The 12,465-nt window shown below is 61.1% G+C and overlaps 1 protein-coding gene across 2 annotated transcripts in view; it reads left to right on the forward strand.

Annotated features, from left to right (window-relative positions):
• Positions 1-12,465, forward strand: part of TNFRSF1B (TNF receptor superfamily member 1B) — a 41,705-nt gene that overhangs the window by 11,955 nt on the left and 17,285 nt on the right. For both annotated transcript variants that reach the window (XR_004992017.2, XM_036460910.2), the window contains exons 2-8: positions 5,375-5,470; positions 6,020-6,148; positions 6,610-6,759; positions 7,202-7,295; positions 7,700-7,938; positions 8,670-8,747; positions 9,319-9,350. Coding sequence is in view for 1 of the 2 variants with exons in the window: in XM_036460910.2 (XP_036316803.1) it covers positions 5,375-5,470; positions 6,020-6,148; positions 6,610-6,759; positions 7,202-7,295; positions 7,700-7,938; positions 8,670-8,747; positions 9,319-9,350 (818 nt within the window). In the remaining variant the exon portion in view is untranslated. The remainder of the gene's footprint in view (positions 1-5,374; positions 5,471-6,019; positions 6,149-6,609; positions 6,760-7,201; positions 7,296-7,699; positions 7,939-8,669; positions 8,748-9,318; positions 9,351-12,465) is intronic.

Genomic DNA, 12,465 nt, shown 5'->3' on the forward strand with positions numbered 1-12,465 from the left:
CCCCCTCCCTCTGCCCCAATAGGGCCCCCGCCCCACTGTCAGGGGCTGGAATCACCTCCTGACATTAGGCTTCTGCAGGAACTGGCCTGGAGCCAGCCTGTGGTGACCCCATCACTCTGAGGGTCCAGGTTAACTTCTCTACACTGTCCCTTCCTCTGCAAGGCTCCCCGGGCCACCTCACACCTCGCGAGAACTGCACGGCTTGCCCGGTCTTGTCCTTGCCCACTGGGTCTGGTCTCAGTGGACACCAGGCGTAAGGAGCCCCGCTCTGATATCCCATCTGACCCAGGGGACAGCTCAGGGCCTCTGCATACCCTCCGGCTCCCCCGTGGACTCCCTGAGAGTCTCCCGCTGCCTTTCCTGCTGCAGCGACCCCAGGAGGAGGCAGGGCAGAGCGCCTGGCACCGTCTCATGGGTTAACAGTGTCGAGGCGCAGGGAGCAGATCACATCCCAGCACGTGTGCCAGGTCCTCTGGCCTGGGTGCTGCTCCTGCGATGCCAGCTGTTTGTGTACCTGGGCGGGCGGCCTTCGCTGCTCTCTCCTCCCAGGCCGCCTGCCCAGGGTGCCCTCGTCCTGGGAGAGGGGAGGAGGGGCAGAGGCTGGGGCATGAAAGCCGAACTCCACACACACTTTCAGCCTGGCCTCCTTCCCCAGCCCCCACCTCCAGCTCATTCAGCTTTTCCCCCTCCTGTGGGTGGGCCGCCCTCCCACCCCGCACGCCTGTGGTCTCGGGAGGGGTTGAGCGTGTTGACACCCATGTTTGAGAAGCGGAAGCTGGAGAGGGCTGAGAGCACCAGGCAGGCTGCTGCTGCCATTTTACAGACGAGAACACCGAGGCAGGCGGTGCCCACCAGAGAGGGGGTGTCTGCGGAGGGGAGGGGAGGTCTCTGGGGTGGGCCTCGGGTTGAAATCCAGTCTTCTGCGGTGGGGGACACACAGGTGTCAGCTTGATGCTGGGGAAGAAATTAGGCCGGAGGTGAGGAGCCGCTCCGAGGCTCGGTTTTCTCTTGTGACTTGGAAACAGTGGTAATACCCATGGCCCAGAGCTGGGACGGGGACTCGGAGAGACAGGGTGGCACGTGAATGACGCTGCACGGAGCCTGCGTGGAGCCAGCTTCAGGAGGAGGTGCTGCGTGCCTCCGTGTTCGTATCCCAGCACCCTCGCCCTCGCCTGCTCTGGCCCCGATGCCCTGGCTTCCTGGCTGCACCCAGTGCACCCAACAGGCCCCACCTTGCTTTTCCTTTTTGCCAGGCTCCCGCTGCCACCTCACATGTTTCTGCCATGTGTGTCTCCGTCTCTCCACCAGAGCTCAGCTTCCAGGGCAGGGACGTGGATGTGCTGGATGCTGTCTGCCCAGCACCTAGAGTAGGGGTGTCGAACTCAATCAGAGAAGGGGCCAAAATCTAAAATCCAGCCTAAATCGCGGGCCGAATGGTTTACTGAACAGTCATAAACTGTCATTGTGATGGAAACGCAGCGGAGTGCAGTGATGACAGCGCGGTGCGGGCCACATTGCAAGGCCTGGCGGGACGGATTTGGCCCGCGGGCCTTGTGTTTGACACATGTGACCTAGAGTAACAGGTGCTCAGCACACATGAATGAATGAATGAACGAGTGAATGAGTGAATGAATGAATGTGTTTTCACCTTTGCCCCTGACTTTCTCCACGATTAAATGGAAAGTCGCTGAAATGTCTCTAAGGTCCCTGAGTGCTGCACCTCAATCCCGCCCCCCTTCTGGGCCTCCGCCCCCACTCCTGGGCCTCTGCCCCCTTTCTGGCTCCCGGGCATCTTTCTAACACCTGGCACGGCTGCGGGTCAGACTCCTGCCTTTGCTCCCGCTGCGGGGCTGCCGGCCGAGGACGGGCCCTCTCAGGAGCCAGCGCCCAGTGTCCGCTTGTCACAGACGTAGACGGCGGGGGCTGGTGGCACTGCAGTGACTCAGGGGCGAAGGCGGAGGGTGGATCCCAGAGCCGCTTCCTTCAGCTGTCCCGAGGGGACCAAAGATTTCTCCCGTGGGACGGGGCAAGAGTCACATCCCAGGCCCACCTCCTCCTCCTCCTCCTCCTTCCTGGATGAACTCAGACAAGCGGACAGGCCAACGCTAGAGAGGAAACGGGCCACAGGCCCTGATGGGAGGCAACTCTGAGGCCTGTGGTGGGTGAGGGGTGGGCCCTGATAGCCTATTGTGCACGTCCTCCATCAGCCCGCCACCAACCCTGAATGGCCCCGAGCCTTTGGGAGAGCAGGAGGTGGCTTTGCTTCTTTCTATCTCCATTTCTGCATCTGTGAAATGGGCACAATCAGACCTGCCTCACACATTGGATGTTAGATGGTCCTTCCTTTCGTCCTTTTCCTCCTTCCTTCCTATCCTCCTTTTATTTGTTATTCCCTGTCAACCAATCTATCTGGGATCTCTGTATCTATTATCGATCTATGTCATCTATCTATCTAGCTATCTATCATCTATCATCATCTCTCTTCTCCAATCCCCCACCCTCACTGGGCACCCATTGCCCACCTGTCACATGGTGGTGAACGCCCATCCATAGTTTCCAAGCTTCCTCCTGGGCCCTGTGTTTTGAAAGCTCGGATCTGCCAAACATGCTGAGCGAGTCAACTACTCTCCACTTAGTTCCTCATTTTAAAATGTCAGTCAGCACTCCCCTGAGGGGGCGGGGGGGCGCGTGGCTCGAAGCCTCCCCAACACCAGCCAAAGACACTGGAAGCTTCCATAGCCCCACACTTCCCAGAGGCTGCTCGCCACGTTCTGGGGGCCTCCAGGGACCCCCGCCCGCCTGTGCGGCCCCTGCGGTGACCCGGCTCCGGCCCTGTCGCCTCTGCCCTGGGGCCTGCAGTGCAGGGAGTGACCTTTTGTCCTGCTCGGCCAGGGGCTTTCTGTTCCTCATTGTTTGGCCATGACAGGGCTGTGGTTTTTTTTCCTTTTCTTTTTTTTCTGTCCCAGAGGATAAACAGGCTTAGAAATTGCTCAAGAGAGGACCCACCCCCTTCACACGGAGCAGTGGGGGGTGGGGGGGGAGAGGGGGTGTGTGAGGAAGGGCAGTCAGATAGGCCTGGTCCCCTATGAGAGGCTGCCGGGCAGTGGCTGGGGGCCGTGGGGTCCAGCTGCCGGTCTTTGCCCGGGAACCCTCATCCTGTGGGTGGAGAGAGAGCCCACATGTGGCCAAGGCAGGCCCTTTCCCATCAGGCTCTCTGGGCCTGACAGGAAATCCTCCCCCAGGCTCCCCTGGGCTGCAGGCCGGGGGCGCCTGTGGTCCTCTGGCCGCACAGGAATGGGGGCTCCCTGGTTACTGCCTGGGCGCTTGTGGGGATGCAGGTCCATGAGATCCTTGGGGCCGCCTTGCATGGCCCCCGCCTGCCTAGGGCACGCTCTGGGGGGGGGGGCACAGCCGCTTCCCCGGGGGGAGCTCCGCACAGCTGCAGCCCGCAGGGAAGGCCGTGTTGGGGGGCCATGGGGGTCAGTCAGGCCCTCTGCTTCAGTGCAAAGGGTGCTGCAGAGGTGTGCTCTCTGGTGGCGGGGCTCCTGTCTTTGATCACCGGATCTCCCACGTGTGCCCCTCCCCCAGGTCCTCTTGCTGCCTCTGCAGTGTCCGCTGACCAGGTATGTGGGGCAGTGGAGCGTCAGGAGCACCTGGGAGGTTTTCTTTTTCTCCTTTGACAGCTTCCCAGGCCCACCCTTGAGCTTCTTATGCCCTGTTTGTTGGGTGGGAGGCCAGGGGCTTTGGACACGGGCAGTGAGCCCACCCCAGCGTGTTGGGTCTGATATGGAGCCTTGGTTTCTCCTCATTCAGGTACCAGGTGGAAGGAAAGATGGGGATGGAGTGTGTGTGTGTGTGTGTGTGTGTGTGTGTGTGCATGCGTGTGCAGCCATGGCATGGGAGCTTACAGTCCAGACGGGAACGGGAGTTATCTTTCAGACTCCGTGTTGTGCAGAATGGTTCCCACGTCCCTTGCCAGCGCCTGCGCGTCTCCTGCCCTCACAGAGCTGACTGCCGGGGCGGAGGGCCTGGGCTTGGGCCTGGGCTGAGCGGGGGAAGGCCTTGTGCTAGGTGCTCCCATGTCAGGGCTCCATGTCCTGGTGCAGGGCCTGATCCCTCCGGGAAATGGCATTGAGGTGAAGCCGGCTGCATGGACTAGTGAGCCTTGGGCACCTAGGATGCGCCAGGCTCTGGGCGGTGGCAGCATCAGCCTCAGAGGGCGTCCGTTCAGTGGGTACAGCCCTGTGTGCCAGGACCCTGAGGGAGGAAGGTCAGGACTCGGGGTGGGCTGTGGGCAGGGAAGCCTGAGGCAGAGCCCGCTGTCAGAGGGACAGTGGGGATTTGTCAGGGAAGCAAGAGGCTGTTCCAGGCTGTGGGGGAGGAGCGGCAGGTTGCGGGGCAGCTGGAAACCCCGGCCCCGGGGTGGGGGGAGTAGGGGTGTCCAGGAGCCAGGATGACTGTGGGACTGCCTGCCGGGCCGAGCAGGGGGGGAGCTGGGTTTCCGTTCTCAATGCAGAGGCCAGCCGCGGGCCCAGCTGCAGCAGGATGGCCGAGGGACAGAGCATGGACTTCACCATGGAGTCCATGCTCTGTCCCTCAGGGCCGGGTCTCCCGGCAGCGCCGTGGCGGCTGGGGGTGGGCGCTCGGGGGATCCGCCTAGCACCTGCCGCACGTAGACCAACCCCGGCAGCCTGGCAGCCTCGGGAAACGGTCGCTGCTGTTTCTGTCATCAACAAACGCTCATCTGCTGAGCACCAGCTCTGCCGGCGGCTGCACGCTGGCAGCTGAGGGTCCAGAGGCAGCGAGGCCGTCACCCCTGCCCTGTGCATTGCAAACATGCGTGTGCGTGTGTGGTGTGTGCGTGCACGCACATGCACATGCACCCATGCAAGATGGGAGAAGTGGGTACCCCATTTCAGCACAGTGAGATGACTGTTTGGAGGCGCTGGAGCAGCCTGGGGCGGCAGGGAGGGCTTCCCAGAGGAGGCAGGAGCTGGTTGGAAGGACAAAGGGGCGTTTCCAGGTGCGGGAAGGAGGAAGAGGGAGGCATCCTGGGCAGAGGGCCACACTGTGTGTGCTGAGCACTTTGGGGCACTGCCCTGTGTCGTGGTGGGGGCCAGCCTCACCCTCCAGCCAGCTGGCTCAGTGTCTCCGCCACTGAGGGGGGAGACACCCCGAGGGGGGAAGAGGGGAGGTGAAAGGAGGCAGGGGCGCTTCCTTCTACCTTCCCCTCGCCCCCACCCAAAGGGAGGAGTCCTCAGGTCCTCGGTCCATCCATCGGGGAGCCCCAGAAGGGGATTGGGGGACACAGGATGGGGGGCTGGGTGTCGGGCGTGGCCAAGCTCATGGCTGTTCTTCTTCCCCCTCCAGGTAGTGCTCACCCCCTACGTCCCGGAGCCCGGAAGCTTGTGCCAGCAGAGAGAATACTATGACGAGAGGATCCAGATGTGCTGCAGCAAGTGTCCTCCTGGTGAGGGGCAGCCCTGGCCCTGGCCCTCACGCCGGCCGGCTCCTGGGGCCGGTGCCCGGGAGGGAGCGTGTGTATGAGGGCGGAGCGGGCAGGGTCATAGCTCTCCATTCTTCCTGAACTCCCTCTAGTTCCACGAATCGGCCCTCTGGTCCGTCTTGCTTCTGGGGCCTCGCGCATGCTGTTCCCTCTTCCCAACACCCTTTCCCTGGAAACCCCTTACTTCTCTGTTAGACCTCAGCTTAGACGGCCCCAGGTGGAGAGTTTTAGCCAAATGCAGAGAAGAAAGGGGCCGGCAAACCAGTTCTCACTAAAGTGTGACTGACTGATGGGCAGGCAGTTTTGATGGTGGGATTCCAGGCTTCTGGAATGATCAGTGTGGGTTCAGAGATGGCGTGACAGCTGCTACTTGCGTCGATGGAGGAGTTGGGGCCCCATCCGAGAGCCTTCGCAGCTCCACTACCGAACTCTGGGGTTCCGGGGGCGCAGCGGATGAGCTCAGGGTCCGGGCAGCAGCCACTTCCCCTGAGACCCCGGCCCTTGCTTTCTCAGGCTACCACGTCCAGTCCCAGTGCACCGAGACCTCCGACACGGTGTGTGCCCCCTGCGAGGATGGCATGTTCACCCAGCTCTGGAACTGGGTGTCCCACTGCCTGAGCTGTGACTCCCGCTGCAGCTCTGGTGAGTAGGCCCAGGGTGAGGGGTGGTCCCCAGCATCCTCCCCTGGGCACCCGCACCCCAGCCCCTGTGGTGGAAAGCTGATGTGGGGTACCCCAGACCCGCTGCCTCCACGGCCGGGGGCACGAGGCTGCGTGGGCACAGTCATTTGCTACCTGTCCAGGGCGTTCTCATCCTGTCTTACCGAATCCCCTTCTGTCACCCCACGGGGCAGGCAGGCCGGCCCAGAGCAGCGGTGGGAGACCTGTGCCCGCCGTAGCCACGAGGGAGCCGTGTCTTGCTTGTGCCGTGGGGTGGAACAAGACTGCGGGCCTTGGAACCCCGTGGGGAAGGCAGGGACCCAGAGCCTGCGGGAGAGCAGAGGGGTCTGCGGGTGGGGGGCTGGCTGGGAGGGCAGGGTGGCCTGGCAGTAAGCAGGGCCGGTGGAGGCAGGAATGACCCTGTTCTGCCCTCTCGCCCTCCAGAGCAGGTAGAAACTCAGGCCTGCACCCGGAAGCAGAACCGCGTGTGCGCCTGCCGGCAGGGCTGGTACTGCATGCTCAAGATCCAGCACCGGTGCCGGCAGTGCGCGCCGCTGCGCAAGTGCCAGCCTGGCTTCGGCGTGGTCACCCCAGGTACGGGGGCAGCAGCTGGCCTCGGGGTCCCTCCTGGGTCTCTCCTTCACGGGCATCCGCTCCTCAGCTCCTCAGCTTGGCCTGGGAGCATCATCCGTGGTTAGGCACCTGCTGTGTACTAGGCTCTGGGGATCCAGAGATGGGTCAGATTAAGCCCTCAGCTGCTGGAAAATCAGGTGGTGCCCCAGGAAGATGAACCCATGTGACTCCGAGACCAGGAAGTCACTAGAATTGGTTAAAGGACAAACTCCCAGTTGAGTGTGTGCACGTGCGTGTGAGTGTGTGTGTGTGTGTGTGTGTGTGTGTGTGTGTGTGTTTGGAAGTAGATGCATATGGTTCCACAGGTCCTCTGACTTCCCCTAGGGCTTCAGTACCAGGGCCCCCCTTTACCCCCATCTCTGGAACATCTGAGTTGGTGACAGGTCCCAATTTTTCCTTGAAGGAACCGAAACGTCCAATGTGGTGTGTGCTGCCTGTGCCCCAGGGACGTTCTCGGACACGGCGTCCTCCACAGACACCTGCAGGCCCCATCGGTTGTGAGTGGCTGAGCCCCTTGGTTCTGGGGGAGCAGGGAGGGGCTGCCCCGGGTGGAGGGGGTCTAGAACACACAGTGGTGGTGTCATGGTGCCTCCCACTCGCACCCTTGGGTGGCCGAGGCCTGTTCAGTGCCAGCACGGGCTCATCTCATGGCGGGCGGGTCCCAGGACAGCACCTGGAACAGCAGCCTTGTTCTGGAAGTCAAGGCTGAGTGGGGAGCATGGGGACAAGGGGCAGGTGAGGAGAGGAAGGAGTGGTCCTAAGATATGACAGGGCATGTACTCACTCCCCTATCCACGCTGCTGGGACCCTTGCCCTCTGAGCTGTCTCCCACAAGAGGGCCCGGCCCCCCCCCACCCCCCCGCCCTCTGCTGCCCCCTGACCAAGCCGCCTCCTCTCGCAGCTGTGAGTCGACGGCCATCCCCGGCAACGCAAGCAGGGACGCGGTCTGCAAGTCTGTGCTTCCCTCCCTGCGTGTGACCACAAGCTTAGCCCTCAAGCCCCAGGCGGCGTCCACAAAATCCCAGCTCACGGAGCCCACGCCAGGACCCAGCACAGCTGCCAGCATGTCTGTCCTGCTCCCTGTGGTCCCAAGTGCCCCGTCCGAAGGGCTCAGCACCGGGAACATCTCTCTTCCAGTTGGTAAGTCACAGGAGGGCGCATTCATCCTTCCCCCTCCTCCCTCAGGCTCCCTGAGAGCCCGCTGTGGGCTGGATGCACGCGTCCCGGGAGGCAGGTGGCAGTGAGACTTCGTCTCGTCCAGGACCTGGTCCTGTCACCAAGAGACCTCGAGTCGAGAGAGGCAGGCTTAGCTTTCTAAAAAAAAATATGTTTTTATTGATTTCAGAGAAGATGCGAGAGGGAGGGAGAGAGAAACATCGATGATAAGAGAGAAACATGATTGGCTGCCTCCTGCATGCCCCCCACTGGGGATCAAGCCTGAAACCCAGGCATGTGAATTGAACTGTGTCTGGGAATTGAACTATGGGAATTGAACTATCACTTCCTGGTTCATAGGTCAACGCTCAACCACGGAGCCAGGCTGGGCTCAGCTTTAATCTCAAAGAGGAGGTAGTTTCCTGGTTGTTGGTTCTGATGAACCATCAGGCTGTGAAGACAGTGGGCGGGGCCACGTCCACCTGGGGTTAGGGACCACACCTGGCTTGAACTGTCAGGCTGGGGGCCCTCGAGCTCGTTTGGCACACCGTTTTGGGGTTGCTCGTTTTGTATAATTGAATGCCAGACCTCTGGACTGGGCTTGCCCCTCGCCTGGGACAGCCCTAGCCATCATTGGTCACCGACTGACGGGCCAGGCCCCTGGTAGAAGCCAGGGTGCTTTTGGCAGCTGGTTTGAGCGTCTCCTTTCCTTCCAGGACTCATTGTGGGCGTGACAGCCTTGGGGCTGCTAATGATAGGGCTGCTGAACTGTGTCATCCTGGCCCAGAAGAAAAGTAAGATTCCGTTCCCTTTCCCCCTCTCCGTTCATTCACCCATCCGTTCGGGAAGCGGGTGCCTGCTGTGAGTCAGGGCCTGGGCACGGCCCCAGGGCTCAGACAGAGCTGGGTACCGTAGATGCTGTAGGAGCTGAGAACCTGGGAGAGGGCGCTTCTGCTAACTTAGCTACCGACAGGCAGGGCTCCATGAGGGCGTCCCAGGGGGAGGAGTCTGGGATTCTGTGGAGCATCCTGGGGGGAGGAGGCCTCTGGGGCAGGGGGGTTTGAGCTGGGTAAGATTCAGCAGGGGGCTGAGTGTGGGAAGGGAAGGCATGCTCAGCAGAGGACAGGCGTGAGCCAAGGTGCGGAGTTTGGAAAGCAGTTGGGGGGACAGAAGGAGTGGAACAGTGTTGAGCCAGCTGGAGGGCAGGGTGTGGGCCTTTGCGTGCCTTGTCTGGTAGATAATTATTTCCACTCGGCTGGGTCTACTCCCACCGGTGCTGCTTGGGCCCCACGCTGCCCTCCTAGTTAGAACAGCCGTGGCCCGAAGGAGTCACTGCCCCTGACTTGTCCCCTCTCCCCTTTGCAGAGAAACCCTTCTGCCTGCCCGGAGACGCCAAGGTGAGTGCCCTCCCCTGTTCTCCTTCCATGGGGGCGGCGCTCCCACAGGAAGCAGTGGGTTCTGTGGGTGGGTCTGTCCAGGGCCATGTGGTGTGCTGAGCCCTGGGAAGTGGAGGAAAGGCCAGCCAGGGCTGATCAAGGAGACCGAGTGCGAGAGGCCACGGCAAGGAGCTGGGGTTAGAGGTGTCCGTGGCAAGCATGTGGTCATGGACCTGTGGCGTGATCTTGGGCAGACGTGAAATGGCCTGTAGCCCTGTTTCCTCACCATTAATCGGGGACAGTGCTGCTCAGGGCTGTGCCATCCACCCAGCTGGCAACCATTCTCAGCATCTCTGAGGTGCTTACAAAGCACTTCCTCAAAGAGCAGTGGTTTTCAAATTGAGTGCCAGGGTACCCCGGTGTTCCACGGAAGGGCCTGGGGGTCATCTCTGGGGTTGAGACGGTGGCTAGAGTGCTGGGCTCTGGGTCCCCCCTCTTCAACCAAAGCAGCTCACCTTAGATCTTTTTTATATAGAGAAGGGTCTGTGCCCAGTTCTGCATCAGGAGGGCATTTGGCCACGAGTAACTGAAAACATAAGGGTTACTTAGGAAGAGGGCTTATGTTTCTTCCATGCCAAGAGGTCGAGGGGTTATGGCTGCTGGAATAGTTCACCTGCATCCTTCTGAGAGGCAGTAGGACCCCGGGCTCCGCCATGTTTAGTGTGTTGGCTTTTGTCCTATTGCTTATGGCTTCATGTCCTGAGAGTGTGATCACCACTTCCTGTGACCTCAGGTTTGAGGTGGGCACAAGAGGGGGTCGTGGCCAGCTTTGGTGCCTTTTATTAGGAAATCAGCATTCTCCCAAAAGCCCTGGGTAGACTTCTCCTTTTGTCTCATTGGCCTGAAAGGTGTCACGTGACCATCCCTGGCTGCGAAGGAGTCCCTTTACTTTCCCAGCCTCTGTGGTGGAGGGAGACAAGGGAGAGGGCTTGGAAATGGGTGTGGGTGAGCCAGTACACAGTGGCTGCTGCACTCCTGAATCTGGTAGGCAGGGCAGGGTTTATACCTGCTTTTACAGACGAGGAAAGAGCTCCTCCAGGTCCCCCCCCCCCCCTTCCCTCTGTTCCTGCTTGGCAGGGTCCTCAGCCTTGGGGGCTGTCCTGTGCTTTGCAGGCTGCTCAGCAATAGCGCTGACCCCTCCCCAGTGGATGGCAGCAGCACTGCCTCCACAGAGTGACAGCCAAAGGTGTCTCCAGACAGTGCTAATGCCCCCTCCACCCCCCCACCCAGGGCAGAGCCATCCCCGGCTGGGAGCCACGGTGCTGGGAAGCCACTCAGCCCTGGGCAGCCCAGTGCCAGAGGCTCACACAGGACTTGGGACTTGGTCAGGACCAGCGACTGATTTCACGTCCTGATTTCGTGGAGGAGCAAAGAGAAAGTGACTTGCCCCAGGTCACACAGCACCGTGCCCCTGGGCTCCGGCTCTGCAGCATTCCCGCAGACGGGAGCACTGGTTTGGAAGTTGAGACATTTTCTCATCCTCCCCCCAAGGGTGCGAACGCCACTCCTTCCTCTTTCTGGCTTCCAGGCGGTGACGCTGACAGCCGCCGAGGGGTGGCACAGAGGGCAAGAGTGCCTTCCGGGCTCCTCCCAGCGGCCCAGCTGCCGTCTCTCTCCTTCCCTTCCCGGCCAAGTGTTTCCCAACAGCCCCTGCAGCGAGTGTCCCAGGTGTGACCCCGCAGCCTCACTTCCCCTTCCCCCTCAGAGCTCTGCGCTCACCGAGCGTGAGCCACGCCGCTCCCACTGTTTTGCAGTGCCGTTGGGTACAGAGCGGTGCGCTGGCAGCAGGCCCTCCGAGCAGGGCAAAACCCCCGAACCCCTGATTTGCGGTGTTCGCTCGGTTCTGTGTCATAAACACTCTCGCTGTCCAGTTTCAAGCTGCCCAGTGTGGACCTGGGAAGACTGGCGCACAGGTCTGAGCTGTGCCAGGGCTCAGTGCCTGTGCCAGGCTCTGACTGCAGTGAGGTGCCCAGGACAGTCACCCTCTTTCACAGATGAGGAAACTGAGATTCAAGGAGGTTCTGTTCCCCGTATGAGGCCAGGCTGCTAGGGAAGTGACTGAGCCCAGGTTGGAAACTCAGTCTGAGTCTGCAGGTTTGGCCGGGCCAGGCATTCAGGGCTGTTCAAGTCCTTCCACCCTCCCGGAGGGCTGCCCTCAGAGGCTGGCCACCTTCCCAGATGCCCTTCAGTGCCCAGGCTCCCACTCCCTCGCCCAGCCTGCGCCCGCTCTGTCCCTGGCTGTTGGCTGTGGTCCCTGCTATGAGGCTGTCTGCTCGCCCCAGGTCTAGGCTGCTGGGGCGGAGAATAAGCTCCGCCCCATCCCTCCTGCTGCTGCAGAAGGACCCCCAAGGCCTGATGGGACAGTGGCTTCCCCTCTTTTAGGAAAGGTCAGCATACCCTCATATGTGCGCTCACCACAGTCACCCCCCCAGACACACTTGTGCACGCTCACATTTAATAACGAGAGCGAGCATTGATGAGGCGCTGAACATATGCCCACAGCCGTGCTGCCACACAGGCGGTAAGGTGATTGCTCCAGTTTTACGGCCCAGGTTCAGAGCTGTTAGGTAACTTTCCCGAGACCACACAGCTAATGTGTGGCCTGGGACACAACCCTAGGCGTGCCTGTCTTCACCACCTTCAGCCAACGTGCACACATGTCCCCCATAGTCACGTGTGTGTGTGTACACTTCACATACCTTCACACACACCTGTACATGCAGGTGTGTGCACTTCATGGACGCACACTCACACATGCAGACAGACATGGACCCTCGTCCGGAGGACCTAGCAGTGGCTTTGCCAGGGTCTTTGTGTCCAGGGCAGGACTGGGCTGGGAGAGACTGGGAGGTGAGGAGAGCTGGCTGGCTGGGGATCCTGGTTTTTTTTTTTTTTTTTTTGCATGAACCCCCTCTCCCCCCGTTTCTGGGGCCCCAGCCCAAGGAGCAGCACTCAAGATTTTTCAGCCCCACTTGGAGCCTGTCTGAACTTTGCAGCTTGTGGCCGTGGGGGAGGGAGGCAGCTGTGACCTTTGGGGGTTTCTGTTCTGCTGTGAAAGCCCCTTCGCTGGGGGATG

Source organism: Pipistrellus kuhlii, unplaced genomic scaffold (genome assembly GCF_014108245.1).
Source record: "Pipistrellus kuhlii isolate mPipKuh1 unplaced genomic scaffold, mPipKuh1.p scaffold_m20_p_34, whole genome shotgun sequence".
NCBI lineage: Eukaryota > Metazoa > Chordata > Mammalia > Chiroptera > Vespertilionidae > Pipistrellus > Pipistrellus kuhlii.